This window comes from Halichoerus grypus, chromosome 2 (genome assembly GCF_964656455.1).
Source record: "Halichoerus grypus chromosome 2, mHalGry1.hap1.1, whole genome shotgun sequence".
Taxonomy (NCBI): Eukaryota; Metazoa; Chordata; class Mammalia; order Carnivora; family Phocidae; genus Halichoerus; species Halichoerus grypus.
This window is the reverse complement of record NC_135713.1, coordinates 73,390,103-73,410,024: the sequence shown is the minus strand read 5'-3', so window position 1 is coordinate 73,410,024 and position 19,922 is coordinate 73,390,103. Positions and strand designations below refer to the sequence as shown.

The window sequence follows — 19,922 nt, the reverse complement described above, 5'->3', positions numbered from 1 at the left end:
TTTGGCACTTGCCGGAAAGCGTTCCGCCCGGTGAGGTTTCTGTGTGAGACCCGAGGCGGGAGGGGAGAGGCGTGACCAAGATAAGGGAGGTGTAGTGCTTTGCAGTACCTCTGTGTGGCCCTTCAGCTGCTACTGTAGAGAGAAGACCTACGTCCAAGCTAACAGCTGGAGTCTTTTGAGGAACACTTCACTCCTGTCTCTGGGATTAAAGGGGAAGACGAAACCTGGGAAGGGCACGGCTATCTTCTGCAGCTTGCGTGGCTACTGCAGCAGTAGCAGGTGAGGATTCAGACCCGAGGAGAGCCGAGATGCCGAACTCGGTCACCCGAGGCCGCTGCTGGGCAGTTAGTTGCTTTGTCTTTTCTGCGCTTTGCGGAGCTTAGACACGCGCTCTTCCTAGGGGCATGTGCCAGAGCGAAGGGCATCGTGGGCGTGGAGGAGTGACACTACAGCCTTTTCGCGTCTTAATTTCTCCTCCTCCTCCATTGTCCCCCTTTTTTATTCGTTGGGTTTGAGATACCCGAAATTTCAGATGAACCCGAAGGGAACTGCCGAGCGTCCAGCTGGCACTCCAGGCTGTGGGCTCGCTCCTCCAGCCTGGAGTTTGGGGACTGATGTGGGTAGCGATGGCTATTTTTATTTTCATTGCTCAGTCTTTACCCCTCTTCTCCTCGCCGCCTGCACCCCCACTTCAAAAGAACAAAAAGGCCCTTGCGTTGCAGCTTTCCCGAATAAAAACGGAGACTGCAGGTCACTCACTGCCTCACCTAATCAGTTCGAGAGTGTTGCACCTCGCGCGCTTCGAGGGAGACGGCCCGAGGGTGGTGACCACTGGATCTCATTTACTAGGTTCTGGACGGCTTCTGGGAGTTGGCGACTTTTGGATTCCTGTGGGTGATACTTGGTTTACTTTAGTGTGCTAGAAGGCTTAGATGGGGAAGTAGGAAGCGTGGCTGGCCCTAGCACCCAGCATCCTTGCCCTACACTGGGATAGGGTTTTGTTTTGCTGTTGAAAATTCTTCAATGAAAAATAGTTTTTGTTTCAGGCAAATTGAATATTGAAGATAACCGCCACTAACTGAGTTCTTAAGTGTGCCAAGTGCTTTACGTATTTTCTCATACACTTCTCTCAACAATTCCATGAGGTAGATTAGATTATTATTCTCTTTCCAGAGATAGGTACTGAGGCTTAGAGAGGCCACTTGTCCTAAAAAACTTTTGTTACTAGTAAACATTTAAAACTGGATTAAAAACCACATTTTTTAGATTCCAAAATCTGTATTCTTAATTATACTGCTGTTGTCTTACCATTATGCTTCTTTGCTTCCAGTTTCTTCACTAACATTTTCAGTGGTTGAAAGTATTCATTTAAAAAAAAAAATACAGTATGCCTATTTATGTGTCTGATGAGATGATCTCTGTCCTCATGGAGCTTCCATATTGATGCAGAATTAAATAGTTCAGAAACCAAAATACTAACTGCAGCATGGGTGTTTTGAAAGCAGATGACTAAACTGATGTGCAGAAGATTCAAACTCGCACAGTCAGATCTTGCTGTTTTACGTTTTAAACTCATGACTTGTGGTAGGTGTTGTGAGGATATTACACTTAACAATTGGCGGGACATTTATTGATCACCCATATAAGTGCTATGCACCAGTTAAGTACTAGGAATATACAGATGAGGTCCTTGTTCTCTAAAAGCACCCACACAGCTATATATAAATAGTATTAAGGAACTATTAATTTTCCTAAGTGGAAATCATAATTGGTTATATAGCAGGATGTCCTTATTTTTAGGAGATGCATACTAAAGTATATAGAAATGAAGTATATTTCTGTCTATAACTTTCAAATGATAGAGCAAGTATATGCTAGAAAGCAAATATGGCAAAATGTTAGCAATTGTTGAGTCTAGTGGTGAGTGTATGAATGTACATGTATAGTGAACCATTCTCTCAACTTTTCTGAATATTTGAAATTTTTCACAATAAAAACTTGGGGAGGAAAAACCCTAACTCCAATGGAAACAGGTAATTGTAAAGATATATCCCAAACGCTGTGGATCATGGAGGATGGGAAAGATGGTGATGTGTATTTAGGGGTTGGCAGAAGCATGATAGTTGTCAGAAAAGCATTTATTGAGGACTTTGCAGTTAATTATTAAAGGAGGAATTGGAACTTTCAAGGACAATAGTGAATTATAAGTAGAAGGAGAGACAGGCTCAGCAAAATATAGTTCATGAATGTTTGAAGAAGGGAAAAATCAGTGTGAAGGTTTTGTGAAACTTGGCATGGGCTTTTTTGTATACACTTCTAAATGATGCTTGGCTGCCTTTGCCAGCATGCAGAAGCCTATTTAATAACCTATTATGTAGCTGTAGTAATAGTTCCCTGGAACTGGAGTCACCATTTACAACACTGCTTTCATTGGAAAATGCTTTTAGGATTTCAGGAAAATTGGTCATGTGTCTGTTCAGGCTCCTCAAAGAAGGAGGCTTTCTGAATACTACATAGGACTGATGGATGATCCATGGTATCATTTTAAGGATTAAGCAGCTTTGACCATGGCAGATCTGTGAAGGAGATGAGTGTTTATTCCAGGCAGTAGTGTTCATGATAGTCTCAAGCAGTGTGGTAAGACTGGAAAACATGTAATGAGGTCTCCAGGAGCAGCGGCGGCGACAAAAAGGAGTTTCCGTGGCTTCATTACATGGGTAGTAAATAGGTTCCTTCTAAATTGAATTGTTTGTATTTGTTTTGTGCTAGTTAAGTTAGGTAGGAATCTCGGTCTTAATTATAAAAGCCAGCAAGATAAATAAATAGCTAACATTTACTAAATGCTTACCTTGTGCTAATTGCTGTTATGTCTTCATTGTCATTTAATTTGCAAAATAATTAATGAGATTTATCCCATTTTACAGATGGTGGCTAGAGAGTTTCAATAACTTAGTTAAGGACACAGAACCGAGCAACTATCAGAAAAAGCTTTCTAACCCACTTTTGTCAAAGTTGAGAGCAGTGGTTCTCAATGTTGATTTCCAGACCAGCAGTATGAGCATCAGGTTGGAATTTTTAGAGTATCAAGTCCTACTTTGAGACTTTTTAGTTTAGTATTTTAACAAGCCCTCCTGGTGATTCTGATGTATGAAGTTTGAGAACCACTTCTTTGATTGTGGCTACTTAGTAGCATGGTAGTTTCCAATTTAAAAATGAGAGTTGAGTAGTATTTGTCTTCTGAACAGATATTTTACTTTAATTTTTTAATCACCAACTGTTTGAAATTTCGTTACACTGTGAAATTTTAATTTGAAAGTTGCATAAAGTGAAGACTGGCTAGGTACACTAGGGTTTTAATATTTAATAGGGAACCACCAATTAAACTAAAATTAGATCTTTAGGAATAAGAGTTTGGGAGTTAGACTTTGCAGTTCTATCTAACATATAATCCAACTCTTAAGAATATTCGATCAAATAATTTATTATATTACCAGTAATCAAATGAATTATTTGATATGTGGTTTTATCTTGGTAGGTTATTAGTTTTAATGTGACCAAGGAACAGTAATATAAACAGCTTTGGTAAAGATATTTTGAGATATCACTGTTATATGAGAGTTCTTAAACTGATGTTGATAGGCATCAGTTTCTATAGAAAAGCTTGGATGTCAATCACATAAAATTGTTTGCAGAATTTATTACACTTGTACATTTTTTTCTGAGGAGCAGATCCATAGATTTTATTAGGCTAGCCAAGGAATTTTTGACTTTAAAAAGTTTAAGAGCTGCTGTTATAATGAAATCTTGTTTTTATTCTAATCTTGTTTTGTTGATTTTTTTTTTTTGAGTCTAAAATGCAAAACGGCTTTATCCCCTGAGCTTTCTAGTTAAAGTCTTTTAAAAATTGATTTAACGAAATTTCAAATTGATTTATAGCTTTCAGTGGGTTTTAAACCCACATTACATTTTACTGGTTTTGTTTTTTTCCATTCTATCCAGGTATTACTTAACTGTGTTGCAGAGTTATTTAGCTTTTAATGGAATTTTGTTATAATTTGAATAATTTTCTCATTTGTTAGATATTTTTGGACTTGAATTTAGTGTGTATTTTTGTTATTGTTACTTTGTTATTTTATTACTTTCTTTTTGTTATTTTTGAATCAGTTTGTCAAATTGATAAAATGTAGGTTATTGACGATGAGAGCCTAATTTTTTAATTTTATGGAAGCAAATGTCTTTTCATTTGAAGGTATGCATCAAGGTACTGGTCATGATTTTACAAGTGTCATTTACTTTTACATGGATGTTTTTGAAGTACAGCTCCAAAATTAATTTTTTCATTGCATTTTAGGTAGAAAGATTACTGCATCAACTCACTGAAGCAATAGCCTCACTCTTTGTCTTTTAAATTTCGTCAACAATGAAGCAATGATATCTGAGAACAGAAGAACATTTGCCAACTAACTGTCATCACAATTTCAAGTGCTTGTATAAGCAGAAACAAGCTGCAACAGAGCTCTGTGTCAGCTAGTATAGAGAGAATGGTTTATTTAGGAGCAGTTTTAGTATAGTGCTTTATATCTGTATCAGATGAAATAAAAATGAGTGAGACCCCCAGATTCTTTGTTGGACCTGAAGATACAGAAATAAACTCAGGAAATTATCGACATTTCTTCCACCATGCAGATGAAGATGAGGAGGAAGAGGATGAGTCTGTAAGTTGTTTGTTTGATGAGAAAAGACCAGTACAGTATAGGCTTCTTGCTAATCACTGTCAAGGTGAATTAATACTTTCTAAATTGTGAAGACATTTTTGTACATAGAAATTTATTGGAAATCTTCTGTGCTGTAAAAGCATGTTATGTTTCACTAGTAGCATTATTGAATCTATGATGCATCAAGAAATCCAATTAGGGGTCAGACTTTTAAGTTGTTTAATGATGTCTTTCATGATATGTTCACTGGTATGCCTAGCATAACACAGGAATCAGTTGAAAATGTGGCAAGGAGAGAATAATCAGGGCCATAAACCAAAAGGGTTTCTTGTATGTAGAAGTACCTAAAAAGTACAAACTGAGGGTTCTAGAGGGGTGGGGGTGGGGGGATGGGTCAGCCTAGTGATGGGTATTAAAGAGGGCATGTATTGCATGGAGCACTGGGTGTTATACGCAAACAATGAATCGTGGATCACTACATCAAAAACTAATGATGTAATGTATGGTGATTAACATAACATAATAAAATAAAATTAAAAAAAAAAGTACATCAAGATAAAGAAGTAAGTTGGAGGAAATAATTTTAAAGGTACTAAAGAAGGACTTAGCCAGCTTCGTTAAGTTTGTCATGCTGTCAATACCAGTGGTGGTTGATCCAAAGATGGCCTTATATATTAACTATTCAGAAGTCTGTAACTGTGTGACTAGGAGAAGAGGCTACCTCAAATATCCAGAGAGGTGTATAAGTGCATAAGTCTTGTTTTCTTTTTGATCTGATCTACTAGGATGTATAGCTGTACTGGATCTTTAGGAATAACACATTTATTATGTTCATTTTACTGTAGTTACATTAGCTCAACATTTTTCTTGTTTTCCCTTTAGAAGTAGATTGCTTTACTGGGAGAACTGATTTAAGATACAAACTTATGTTTGTTTTTTTCTTACATTTCCAGTTGAAAAGATAATTTTTTTAAGATTTATTTATTTATTTGAGAGAGAGACAGACAGAGAGAGGGAGGGCGGTGGGGAGGGGCAGAAGGAGAGTGAGACAGTCCCAAGTAGGCTCCATGTTGAGCGCAAAGCCCGACGCAGGGCTTGATCTCAGGACCTTGAACCCAAACCAAGAGTCAACCGCTTAACCAACTGCACCACGCGGGCACCCTGATAATTTTGTTTTCAAACCAAAACCTGTTATACTTGGTAAAAGTAGTAAAAAACAAACCAAAAATAGCTATTGGATGATTATTGACATCATTTTCCATAGTTATTTAACACTTCCCACCATGCCGTTACACATATCTGAAATGCAAATGAGACTGTCATTCACTTAAAACCTATTCTACCCCCCACCTCACCCCAGAAAAAATGATTTTCAGGCTTCTCTTAATGGCAAAATTTTTCTTCATCTGAAGTGTTATCCAGAAGTCCAATAAATAAAACATGTTTTATCAGTCTGACTTAAGCTAGAAAGTACTATTGACTCAGCCTCCACTACCCCTACCCCTTTTCGCCTGAGTTCATCTGAACATTCTGTGAACATCACTGACAGATCAAGTCCATTTCTTACAAATAAGGACTTTTGTCTGTCCCTTATATCTAGAATTGTACTAGTCTCTCTTCCCTTCTACCTTTTATGTTTCAACAATATCAAATTTTTGTTTTTCATATATTATTCCATGTTGTACCATGCCTCTTTGCTGTTGTGTGTATTTCTTTATCTCTGTGAAATGCCCTTTTCTGAGGGGTACCTTATGAATTGTTTTTCATTCTTCAAAACCTTGCTCATATTCCCTATTCATTCTTCCCCTTCTCCTTATAATCTTGAATACTTCTTCCTCGGTACTATTTTTTTTTTTTTTTAAGATTTTATTTATTTGAGAGAGAGAGAGAAAGAGCATGCACAAGCAGGGGGAGGGGGAGAGGGAGAGGGAGAAGCAGACTCCTCACTGAGCAGGGAGCCTGACATGGGGCTCAATCCCAGGACCCCAGGATCATGACCTAAGCCAAAGGCAGACACTTAACCAACTGAGCCACCCAGGTGCCCCCTCAGTACTATTTCTATACCTTGACGTATATACTTGTATTCCATGTATCATAATGTACTATATTATTACTGTGATCTGTTCGATTCACAGCACTTTGAGGATAGGTAGTTTCTGTATATCTAACTTCAGCACTTAGTGTAATTCTTGGAATATTGGTACTAATTAAATTGAATCACATTTGTGGTGCATAGTTGGCACTTTTGAGAAGCTTGATTTGGTTCATTTGGCCTATAGATTGACAAAATGATTTGTTCCAGATCATTCTCCTATTTTTAGGATTAAAGGTATGAATTTCAGAAAAATAAAATAAAGGTATGAATTTCATCTTAGACATTAAATCTATCAAAGTAACTCAGATCTGTCTAAACAGTTATTTTCATGCTTCCAAGATTTTACCTATAGGAAAATTTATAATTTTGTCTTAATAATGCAGGCTTATTTGTTCATTTTAAACTTGGAAGTTTCTAGTTCATCTTAGCTAAGGAGTAGATATTAAATAGATCTGTAATAAATACAATTTAGCCTAGTAGCCTTTTTTTTAAAATTGTAAAGCAATGGGAAATGTTAGGTTGAGTGTTTTTTTTTTTACTGGAGTATAATTTACATAATCGTTTCATGTGTACAACATGGTGATTCAGCAATTATATACATTACAGAATGCTCACCATGATAAGTGTAGTTACCATCTGGTCACCATACAAAGTTACTGTTATTGACTATATTCCCTCTGCTGTGCTTTTCATCCCCATGGCTTATCTATGTTATAACTAAAAGTCTGTATACCTCTTAATCCCCTTTGCCATTTTTACCCATCCCACCATCCCCCTTCCCTCTGGCAGCCACCAGGCTGTTTTCTGTATTTGAGTCTATTTGTTTTGGTTTTTAGATTCCCCATGTTAAGTGAAATCATAGGGCATTTGTCTTTCTGACTGACTTATTTCACTTAGCATAATACCCTGTAGGTCCATCCATGTTGTTGTGAGTAACAAGATTTTATCCTTTTTTTATGGCTGACAAATATATATACTATACCTTCTTTATCCATTCATTTACTGATGGACACTTAGATTGCTTGCATATCTTGGCTATTGTAAATAATGGTGCAGTCAACATATCTTTTTGAATTAGTGTTTTTGTTTTCTTGGTAAATACCCAGAAGTAGAGAGGCGCCTGGGTGGCTCAGTTGGTTAAGCGACTGCCTTCAGCTCAGGTCATGATCCTGGAGTCCTGGGATCGAGTCCCGCATCTGACTCCCTGCTCAGCGGGGAGTCTGCTTCTCCCTCTGATCCTCCCCCTCTCATGCTCTCTGTCTCCCATTCTCTCTCTCAGATAAATAAATAAAAAATCTTTAAAAAAAATTTAAAAAATTAAAAAAAAATACCCAGAAGTAGAATTAATGGGTCATATGGTATTTCTATTTTTAATTTTTTGAGGACCCTCCATACTATCTTTCACAGTGGCCATACCATTTTACATTCCCAGCAACAGTACTACACAAGGATAGCACTTGATATTTCTTGTCTTTTTGATACTAGCCATTCTTACTGGTGTGAGGTGATATCTCATTGTGGTTTTGATTTGCATTTTCCTGATGATAAGTGATTTTAAGCATCTTTTCATGAATCTTTTGCCCACCTGTATGTCTTCTTTGGAGAAATGTCTGTTAAGTTCCTCTGCCCATTTTTTAATTGCATTATTTGATTTTTTGGTGTTGAGTTGTATGAGTTCTTTATATATTTTAAAAATTGACCCCTTAATGGATATATCATTTGCAAATATCTTTTGTTGGCTGGGGAAGTATTCATTAGGAACATCATGAGCTATGTAGAGGCTTTTGATCAGGAAAGAATTGAGTAAAGGAACATAAAAGTGGATGATCAAGGGGGAAAAACAGCAGATCCCAGGGAGATTAGGATTTACAATGAAATTCAATACCAGTTTGAGCTCTAAATTTCATAGGAGTTAGAAGAGGCGATGAAGAAATCTAATTTTATTTTATTTTATTTTATTTTATTTTTTAAAGATTTTATTTATTTATTTGACAGAGAGAGAGACAGCGAGAGCAGGAACACAAGCAGGGGGAGTGGGAGAGGGAGAAGCAGGCCTCCTGCCAAGCAGGGAGCCCGATGTGGGACTAGATCCCAGGACCCTGGGATCACGACCTGAGCCGAAGGCAGACGCTTAACAACTGAGCCACCCAGGCGCCCAAGAAATCTAATTTTAGACATAAAGAATGGTAATTTAAATCTGATGTTACCCAATTTTATTTTTAGATTTATAATAAGAGAAAGTCTAGTAAAACACTTTTGAGCTCAGATTACAATATCATGTGAAATATATAAAATATGGAAGAGGGAGAACTAAAAAAAAAAACAACTGAGCACAGCTTTATTTATTTGATAAAATGCTTAATTACTTGAATGCAAAGATCTCAGAATGAATCTTGAGTAATTTTGTAAACCTGTGAGCTACTTATAAAGTATTCCTATATCCTGTGTTTTTTAGTTTTAGGACGAACCATGGCCTTTGAGCTGTAGCAGGGTGTCAGAGATGAGCAACACCAGTAGACAGGAATATTGAGTATGAGGATTGGAGTTTCAGAGAGCGTTGACACCTCTGTTAGTTTGGCTTTCTCCAAAATTTTCTTCCAAGTTGTCACTGGTGACCAACTCCTATTCAGGCTCAATCTACAAAAATAGTCTAAGGGGCGCCTGGGTGGCTCAGTCGTTAAGCGTCTGCCTTCGGCTCAGGTCATGATCCCAGGGTCCTGGGATCGAGCCCTGCATCGGGCTCCCTGCTCGGCCGGGAGCCTGCTTCTCCCTCTCCCACTCCGCCTGCTTGTGTTCCCTCTCTAGCTGTCTCTCTCTCTCTCTGTCAAATAAATAAAATAAAATCTTAAAAAAAAAAAAAGTCTAACACTGTATACTGTCGCTTTGTAGTCAGAATATCTTATTTTAGGCAAGAGAAGTCTTTATCTCACTCTCATTGGTCTTTTTACTTGGATTAGATAGGTTTTGGCCCTCATTTTCCCCTTTCTGTTGTGGCAAAGGTAAATAAGTACTAGAAACAGTTAAGGAAGGAGTATCTGTTTAACTTTAAAATCAGAATGAAAATAGTAACAATGTCCTGAAAGTTTTCCAGACTTTTGTAGACAACTATTATTTGTTATTTATTATAACAAAAATGTAATTTTGAAAAATGCCTTTTTTGGTTAACGTATCATTTGTATTGATTACATCCTGCATCTATTTCTGAAAAAGATTTAATATAGCTCTACTTTGGAGTTTGTATTAAGTCAACCTGATTTTTTTGTTGTTGTTGTTTTCTTTCTGTTTTAGCCACCAGAAAGGCAGATTGTGGTCGGAATATGTTCCATGGCAAAGAAATCCAAATCCAAACCAATGAAGGAAATTCTTGAACGGATCTCCTTATTTAAATATATCACAGTAGAAGTATTTGAAGAAGATGTTATTTTGAATGAACCAGTAGAAAACTGGCCTTTATGTGATTGTCTTATTTCTTTCCATTCTAAAGGTATTAAAGAATGGGGTGGGAACTCCCTTTATCCTCTTATAATAAGCCTAATACATATTAATTGTAGAGTATGAGATAAAACAGAAAAATAAAATTAAACTCACCCATCTCACATATCAGTGATGTTAACATTTTGATATATTTCTTTTCAGTCATTTTTTTCTCTATGTATTTTTTTAAACAAATTTACTGTGGTTGTGTGTATGTAATTTTATATTTAATTTTTTCATTAGTTATATCAAGAGGTTTTTTTCCCCTCCATTACATTCTTCAAAGACCTGATTTTTAACGTCATCATAGTGTGTCGTCATGAGGATGTCCTATAACATATTTAACTGTTATCCTAATAGTTAGATAGTGTCCAATTTTCACTATTAGAAATAAGGTTGTTATGAACTCTTTTAATGCATATCTTTTTTTGCACTACTCTAAGTTACTTAGAATAAATTCTTGAATTATTAGATATTTTAAGCCATATGCTTTTGCCATATAGAAAATGATCTATCTTTCCTCATATACATATTCATATTTTATTTCTGAAGAACTTAATGTTTGAATTTTCAATTTTACTTGGTTTCTTTTACAAATCAAACAAATATTAATTAAACATAAATATTACTTGATGGTAAAGTATGCCTTCATAGTAAAACCCACTAATCAAAATTATTAGTGAATATTTGAAAATTTATAACCCAGGAATCTGTGAATTAAGTGAATTTCTAAGAACTATAATTTAAAAGATGCATGCTCAGTTATAAATGTATTCATATTAAATCACTTTGTTATCAAAATATGTAATCTCCAGCTGTGTTAAAGTTTTACTTTAGTTAAGTGTTCAAGAAACTTCTCCTTCAGCAAGAAGGGAATGGAGCATGATTGAGACTTTTTGTGCTCCTGTAGCCTATAGAGAAGCCAAGGCCCTGGTCTTCTTTATAAATTGATGTCCTTTACTTCAGAGAATCTTAAAATTGGCTTATCCTTCAGGGTTAGGTGGTCTTCCCTTACTACCACATGGTTCTTCCTACCAAAGCTTTTTTTTTTGCCTGTAAATACTAGGTGCTATCTAAGGTCATATCCCATATGCTATCTCTTGGTAAGGAAAAAGTTCCTCTTTAACAACAACAACAGAACCAGAGAACTGTTACAGAGGTTCCTATATGCTGAATTCCGTTAGGATGCTTTAAATCATAGACATTGAGCTATCTTGATGACAAGTGACGAATTCTTCGCAGAGTCTTTACAACACGAGAAGGGTTTGTAATTTGTGGAAGTGATTCTTGTTATAGAGTACTTTTATTAAATTTTAAAAACTAAGAGGAATTTAGGAATAAGTCTTTTTTACCTGACTATAGTTTTTTGTTTAGTTTTGTTAACTTCAGTATGCCTTAGTACTTACTTCCCCTCAACTGTTCTGATAATGGTACAAAATACAGTGTCTTCACAGGTATTCTGTAGTACCCAAGGTTGAATTCTAAAGTTATGCATGCTTACTGATTTTTCCTCTTTTCCTTAGACAAGATATTCTTTAAAATATTGTCATTTAAGGAATAATAAATATTTATTGGTAGCTTACTCTGTCAGGGACTATGTTAAGTGTTTTATATACACTCCTTTATCGAGTTCCTCAAAAAGTCTACTAGGTAAAACTTCTATAATACCCATTTACAGCTGGGTATCAGGGACTTAGAGATGTTAAATAAATTTACCCAGGGTCACATAGCTAATGAAAGATGGAGCCAGGATTTTGAACCCTGTTTTATTAGACTCTATGGTATACTGCCATACCATCTCTTAATAATAGGTATTGTTGGATAAAATTGGAGATTTTTAGTGTCAATACAGAGAGTGTGGTATAATTATTAAAATGCTTTAGATTTTTTTTAGACCTCTTACTATAGTTGCCATTTGATTTGTTTTCCATGTAATTAGTAGTTTTATCAAAGTCTAGAAATTTTAGGGAGTTAATTTCTGATACCTTAACATTGACCTAGTTACAGCAAGTATGATTCTACTCATATATTTTATATTTAGAGCATATCTATTGTATGTGAATTAACTTTTGTTTTTGCTATTTTTAAAGATGCACAAGTTCTTTGAATTATTGGCAATTTTATATGTATAAATATCAAACTAAAGTGAGAAGAAGTTATATTTATTTTTTTTAAATCACCAAGTGACTGTGATATACTTATTTATATAGAGAGTTCTGTTTGTGTATGAGGTAATCTTAACCTGTTATCAGGTGACTTTGAATAATCAGGCATTGACTAACATGTCAGTGCTCTCCATTTGGTTATATAGCCACTGGCTTGTTGTGCCTTATCAATCAAATTAACTAGGAAAAAATAAGACTTATTAATAGTACCAGTTATGTCAAGTTTTATGTATTTTTCCATGCATTATATGGAAAGCAGTTATATGCATAATTAAATTAACCTTTTATGGGAAGTGGCATAAAATCAAATAGATATAAGTTATAGATGTCAACTTATCTTGAGATTGTACAGAATATGTTAATAATATGTGTTCTTAGGATTTCCACTGGACAAAGCAGTTGCCTATGCAAAACTCAGGAATCCATTTGTAATCAATGACTTGAATATGCAGTATCTCATACAAGATAGGTGAGTGATGGAGATGGCTGAATTAAGGGAAGAAAAATAACATTTATTTAGTATCTACTGTAAGCTGACCTCAGGTGTTTTCATATACATTAATTTGTGGTATCCTCTAAATAATACTTAGAAATAGGTATTTATACCCAGTTTTATAGATGAAGAAACTCAATCCTGAATTAATTTGCCCAGAGTCACAAGTAGTTCTGTCAATAGTGGAACAAGGACTTAAACCAGGTTTGTTTAATTTCCAGAGCCTACTGAACCATTGAAAATTACGAACAACTTCTCTGTTACGTGACTGAAGATGAAATTAGGGTTATACTTATTATAACTAGACTTTTTTTTTAATTGAATAGTGCAACAATTTTGAAAAATATCTCGTGATTCATCTTAGCGTTCATTTTACAGGCCGAAAGCATGGATTTCTAAGGGAAACTGTAGAATACAAATATATTTATTTATTTTGTTTGAGTGATGTTTCACTCTGATGGCTACCCTTGCAATTTCACCAACATTCAGTTTTCTTTTGTGGATAGCATTACAATATGAGATTATATGTGTGAAAATGCTTTATAAAATTTAAGGCCCAATAGTTTTTTGGTTTTGTTTTTTTTCTGTTCTTCCAGATAGTAAACATTATCAATATCTAACATTTTAAAACATTTTCCATAGATTTACATATTAATACATGCTTCTATGTTATATATACATATATATATAAATGCATATTTACTTTAAGAAATTTGGAAAATAAAAGCATAAAGAAAGGTATTTAACCCTGCTACTGTCTATCATATTTTTTCATGTAGAAAGCAATGCATACATCCACTCACATTTTACTAAATTAGGGTCACTTTTCTCTTAAAATACTATGAACATTTTCCCATGTCATTAAATATTCTTTGAGTATAAAGTTTTTAATAGGTAATATTCTGTCATTGCCATATAGCAACTTTGTATTTAACCATTTCTTTTTATATATTTATATTCCCAATTTTAAATATTAATATTTTAATATGCCACATGAAGTATTGTGTGCATACATTTTTGTTCTAATATGGCTGAATATTTCCTTAGAAATTTTCAATATTTTTAATGATTTATTTGTTTATTTAAAAAATAAGACTTGATATCCATGCCTTTTTTAGTTATACAATAGTAATAATGTACTCTTCAAATAGAGCAAATGTTTTCCTTTTTCTTCAGAAGAGAAGTATATAGTATTCTTCAAGCTGAAGGTATTTTACTTCCTCGTTACGCAATTTTGAACCGTGACCCAAATAATCCCAAAGGTAAGAATATGAGATTTTTTTTTTTTAAGATTTTATTTATTTATTTGACAGAGACACAGCGAGAGAGGGAACACAAGCACGGGGAGTGGGAGAGGGAGAAGCAGGCTTCCTGCTGAGCAGGGAGCCCGATGCTGGGCTCGATCCTAGGACCCTGGGATCATGACCTGAGCCAAAGGCAGACGCTTAACGACAGAGCCACCCAGGCGCCCCAGAATATGGGATTTTGAGCAAGCTACCTTTTGTCACTCAACATACTTTTGAGCCCCTTCCTTTCTATAATTAAGTAGAAGGAATTCAAAGAACTCATACTATTCTATTTACTTTTTTTTTTAATGAGGCACGTAAGCATTATGTTCAGTTGAAGTGTGGCACTATAAGCTATAAGGCCCACTAATAATTTAAGAGTTCTATATCTTACTTTTCTTTGTTCTACATTTGACATATATCTGGGAATCATAAAGAATTTTTAAATTACATGCTTAGTAAATTTGTATTGATTAGGGGTAAACAAGTGATTTATCTATGACTATTGAATTCAGGATTAGAAACTTCATGCTAGGATACTGTAATTTCTGATGATTAGGAATTTATAAATATTACTACTTATTAATATCCTAAAGCACCCTTTGCTTCATTTTTCTGGTTATCTAAAATGTAGCATGTAAGTTATATGTAACAGTCTAAAAGCCAAGGTAAATGTTTATCTGCTTTAAGATTTAATATTCTGACAAGGGTATTTTGGGGAATTTTGATGATTTTATTGTACCTTAAAGCAACTTTTGTTAAAAACCAGATATAGTATTTATTATCTGTAACAGGGAACTTCTCTCATTTGTCTAGAGGTAAAAAGTTAACTTCCTGATTCGATTGCTTGCTTACTTTATATAGGTTACTTTAATAACTTAAATAATTTCATGTTTTGTGGTATCTGTGATACAAATGATTCCATACAATTTTCAGAAGATGAAAGCAATCTAGAATAATTTCTCAGCCTTTCTTGTTGGCATCATTTCATATCTAATGTTGAATTCTATGGGATGATAAGGTAAAATGTCAGGTTTATAAGATTTTGAAGAACAACTGTAGTTTTTAATGTCATAGATCATAAATCTTGGTATATGTTGTTTGCATAAATATTTTTTTAAAGATTTATTTATTTTTTTAGAGAGAGAGATGGGGGGAGGGGCAGGGGGAGAGAATCTTGAAGCAGACTTCCCTCCTGAGTGTGGAGCTCGAGGCTGAGCTCCATCTTCAGACCCATGAGATCACAACCTGAGCTGAAACCAAGAGTCAGACACTTAACCAACTGAACCACCCAGGCGCCTCTGCATAAATTTTTAATTAAAATCAAATCATACATTATCCAAGGTTACTTTTCTTTGTAAATCTATTCTAGTAAAAACTTTAACAATATTATTATATGTAGATAATATACAATATGTAATTATTCCTGCTGTTATGTTTGATGTTTAGAATGCAATCTGATTGAAGGGGAAGATCATGTAGAAGTAAATGGTGAAGTTTTTCAAAAGCCTTTTGTAGAAAAGCCAGTCAGTGCTGAGGATCACAATGTTTACATTTACTATCCAACATCTGCTGGTGGTGGAAGTCAAAGACTTTTTCGAAAGGTAAACCTTTGTTATCCTAGGGGATGCTGTTATTCATACTTCGTACAAATTCTACTAAAAGTAATCAAGTATTTAATGGAACTAAGATTAAATAAGAATGTATCATTCAGGGATAAATTCAAACTGATATCCTTCTTTGTTAGAAAAGCAAGGCATTATTTTAGTTATTTAATGTTGTTTATGCAAAATTTCTACATACAAAATACCAAGAAAATTACTTGATTTTCTTTCTATCTTCCATTTATGTATCTGGCATATGAGAAATTCAGGTAAAGACAGTAGTCTTTAAGAAAAATGGCCCCCAAGATAGATAATTCATAGACACAAGTAATATCAATATCATTTACATTCATGAAAGTATGCTCAAAACTGTACCCATAATAAAAGAAATGCAAATGAAGTCTAAAAGGTAATGACATTGAATTACTTTTTGGATTGGCGAAAGATCAAAAAGATTGAGATAGTTGGAAAACAAGCACAAGCCCAAATGTTGTTGGCAGAAATGTAAATTAATATAGCCTTTTATCTCTTAGCAACATAATTTAACAATATATTAAGATTAAAAATGCACGTACACTTACAAGCAATCATGGAAATGCAAGTAAGAACACAGTGAGATACTATTTTATATCCATTAGAGTGGCAAATATTAAGTTTAACAATACCAATAATAGACAAGGATGTAGAGCATTGGGAAATCACATCCATTGCTAGAAGACTCTAAATTGTTAAAACAGTTCATAAAATATTTTGGCATTATCTTTGTAAGTTGAATATGAGCACCTAGTAATTCTATCACCTAGTAATTCTACTTGTAGTTTGTACCTTAGAAATGCTCTTGCAAATGGGACACTTAGAAGAATGTTGAAAGCAACACTGTTCTACTGGCTAAAGCTTAGAAAACAACCTAAATATTCATTAATAGAATGAATGAATTATGGTGTACTTACACAGTGGAAAATTCTGTGGTGGAAGAAGTGAACAAAAGAGGGTTACGTGCAAGAACATGGTTGAATCTTGGGAACATTACTCTTACTGTTCGTTGTATTCTTAGCAATTTAATTTACATGTAAGTTATATTACAGCAGAAAATAATACAGTGTCAACTCTATAGTAAGTGTTGTTAAATATTTGTGCACCAATAGAAGTTTCTGGAAATATCTAAGATGGAAATAGATGGTAAAAAGGTTATATTATAAAAATGAGATGAATATTTTAGTTTTTATATTTGTGGACATCTTTTGTTTTCAGATTGGCAGTAGGAGTAGTGTTTATTCCCCAGAAAGCAATGTACGAAAAACAGGCTCATATATATATGAAGAGTTTATGCCCACAGATGGTACTGATGTAAAGGTAGGACTGATTACAGTATATTTTAATTTTGTATTTAGTTTACCAACGATATCAGAAAAAGAGAGTACCCTGAGAATAGACTCTATTCTGGATCTCTTTCTTTTTATGACTAGGGATTCTTTATCTGTTTTGAATTATGAATGCCTTTGGCAGTCTGAAGCCTATGGACCCTTGTTTTAGAGTAATGTTCTTTGATGCTTAAAACAGGATTGCCAAGGAGACAAATTTTATTGAAATGTAGTTACAAAAATATTTAAAAACCAACTTTGTGATACAATAATATGTGTGCTTCTTTAAAAGGACATTAAATAATAAAATATAGTGGGTAAGGGTCTAATAGCCACTAGTTTCTAAGCACTGATTAGTGTAAATGATGTCCTGAGATCTGCAACAACTGTAGTATAATACAATCAAACAATATGTTTGATTTGGTGACAGATAAGGTCTTAATTGCTATACCTTCATCCAGTCTCTGTCTAACGAGACTGTCTTTTTTTCTACGGTGTAGACCTGATCATGAATCTCTCCTTTAAAATTCTCTTGTGGATTTTGTTGACCTTAGGGTAATAATCAGGTTTATAAGGGTGGCATACAGAATATTTCCCAGTCTGTCCTATGAACCTTATTTCTTACAGAATAAAAGGCACCAAATAACTTACTCTTACCTGAATACATCGTGCTCTTTAATGCCTCTGGCCTCTGTGTTGATTACCTTTACTCAGGGTGCTGTTCCCTTTCTTGTCTGCCTTTCAGCATATGCTGTCCCTCACCACCACCCCCAGTTTTTTAATCTTTCTTTTGGCCATTAGTTCCTTCTGTCATGGACCTCTCCTTTGGTTAAGCTAAAAAAATTTGGAAAAGATCACATCCTATACAACCTCGTGTTCCCTCGTAATGCTCAGTATAATCATTCTCTGTAGAGAACAGAACTTCATGTTAGCAGTTTTGCCATGTAATTAATTATTTATAATCTTTTCCAGTGTATTGAAAATTTTGGCATGTGAAATAGAAAGAAGTGTGAAAAGAACAGTCTGGAGACTGAAGTATTTTTTATTGATTATTTTTTCTTCTGATTTGTTGTCTGCTTTTTTTAATACATTTTAAATAATATATAAATTTTTAATTTTAACATTTATTAAAGGTTTATACAGTGGGTCCAGATTACGCACATGCTGAAGCTCGAAAATCTCCAGCGCTTGATGGCAAGGTGGAACGAGACAGTGAGGGAAAAGAAGTTAGATACCCTGTTATTCTTAATGCACGAGAGAAATTAATTGCCTGGAAAGTCTGCCTTGCTTTCAAGGTAGGATGTTTTACAGGCCATATAGAGCCCTGTAAAAGAAATTCTAATTTTCTTTCTTGAGTAAAAGAAAATTTTTTACTTCTAACATTTGACTAATTCCCTCAGTGAAATCATTAGGCTTCCAATAATGTATGTTAAAGATTTAAACCGAAGTAGTACAACTTGATCTATTAAAAGATAAACTTTACCTTTTGAAGTCTTGTCTTGGGTATATAATGTAAAACTAGTGTGTTACTGGTTATTAAATAATAAATACTTTATGTCTTAATAATTTGAAGTCACTTCTGTGGAAGGAATGTTAGTCTATAAATACATTTTAATAGCTTTATATAAATTGTTTTAATTATGTAATAACAGGATTCCAAAAGACATGACTTAAAATCACATTATACTAATATGTGATGATTTGAATATAAGATGCAGAAAATAGAAAATTTCAGGAGCCTGAGTAGGAAATTCCTACCTTGCAACTGTTTTCTTCTCCCAAATAAAGTAAATTTATTTCAGGTGCTCACGAGGATATAGTTGTCAGGGTGTAAAAGATTCAGAGGGAGGAGCACCTGGCTGGCTCAGTTGGTAGAACCTGCAACTCTTGATTTCAGGGTTGTGAGTTTGAATCCCACACTGGGTGGAGAGATTGCTTAAAAATAAAATCTCTTAAAAAAAAAGATTCATAGGGATAATTGGACATTTCCTCTGGGACATATCTTCAAAACTATTTTTCCTTTATGCTTTTTTGGATTAAAGTGATATAATTTCTACTATCACAAAATTTAACAAAGCCTTTAAAAATGTTTACTCTTGTTTTTTAATTAAATGTTACTTGAAGAAATGTCTTGTAATAGTTTGTTATTTTTTGGCCTCTCTTATCTCTTAAGCATTTTTGTTCTATATTTATTTCATGGGGGAACTCAAATGATCAAATGGTATGTTTTACATATTTTCAGAGTACTCAGGTTACAGATGAATAATTTCATTTATTACTTACTATGAAATAAACTAATAAGCAGTAGTGAATTTTTAGGCATTTATAAAATTTGATACGTTAAAAGACTGAAAAACTGTGAATCCTAATTCAAATGTAACTTTAAAGTTTATAATTTATTTTAAATAGCAAACAGTTTGTGGTTTTGATTTGTTACGAGCCAATGGACAGTCCTATGTCTGTGATGTCAATGGCTTCAGTTTTGTGAAAAATTCCATGAAGTATTATGATGATTGTGCAAAAATACTTGGGTAAGAATTTTTTCTTTATATTTCTCCCCTTTACCTTTGTTACAGCTAATGCAGACTAGCTATTCAGAAACCAAATTATTGTAAACATCAAGTGATCAGGGTCCTGGAAGCGCTCTAGAATAAAAATCAATGTTCATAAAATGACATCCCCAAAGAACTATGCCAAATCCTGAGTTATACTTTGGGTTATCAAAGTCA

General features: G+C 34.3%; 1 protein-coding gene across 27 annotated transcripts in view; it reads left to right on the top strand.

Moving 5' to 3' along the window:
* The first annotated feature begins 3 nt into the window (after positions 1 to 3).
* The window catches only part of PPIP5K2 (diphosphoinositol pentakisphosphate kinase 2), a 70,886-nt gene continuing 50,967 nt past the window's right edge, over positions 4 to 19,922 (top strand). For 9 of the 27 annotated variants that reach the window (XM_078066987.1, XM_078066980.1, XM_078066972.1 and 6 more), the window contains exons 1-9: positions 11 to 279; positions 4,352 to 4,715; positions 10,099 to 10,294; positions 12,828 to 12,918; positions 14,119 to 14,204; positions 15,678 to 15,832; positions 17,084 to 17,185; positions 18,327 to 18,488; positions 19,603 to 19,724. In XM_078066987.1, coding sequence (XP_077923113.1) covers positions 4,602 to 4,715; positions 10,099 to 10,294; positions 12,828 to 12,918; positions 14,119 to 14,204; positions 15,678 to 15,832; positions 17,084 to 17,185; positions 18,327 to 18,488; positions 19,603 to 19,724 — 1,028 coding nt within the window. In that variant the 5' untranslated portion in view covers positions 11 to 279; positions 4,352 to 4,601. Of the gene's footprint in view, positions 280 to 2,696; positions 2,718 to 4,351; positions 4,716 to 10,098; positions 10,295 to 12,827; positions 12,919 to 14,118; positions 14,205 to 15,677; positions 15,833 to 17,083; positions 17,186 to 18,326; positions 18,489 to 19,602; positions 19,725 to 19,922 lie in introns of those variants that run through there. The other 18 variants (XM_078066975.1, XM_078066967.1, XM_078066981.1 and 15 more) reach the window with 6 other exon arrangements.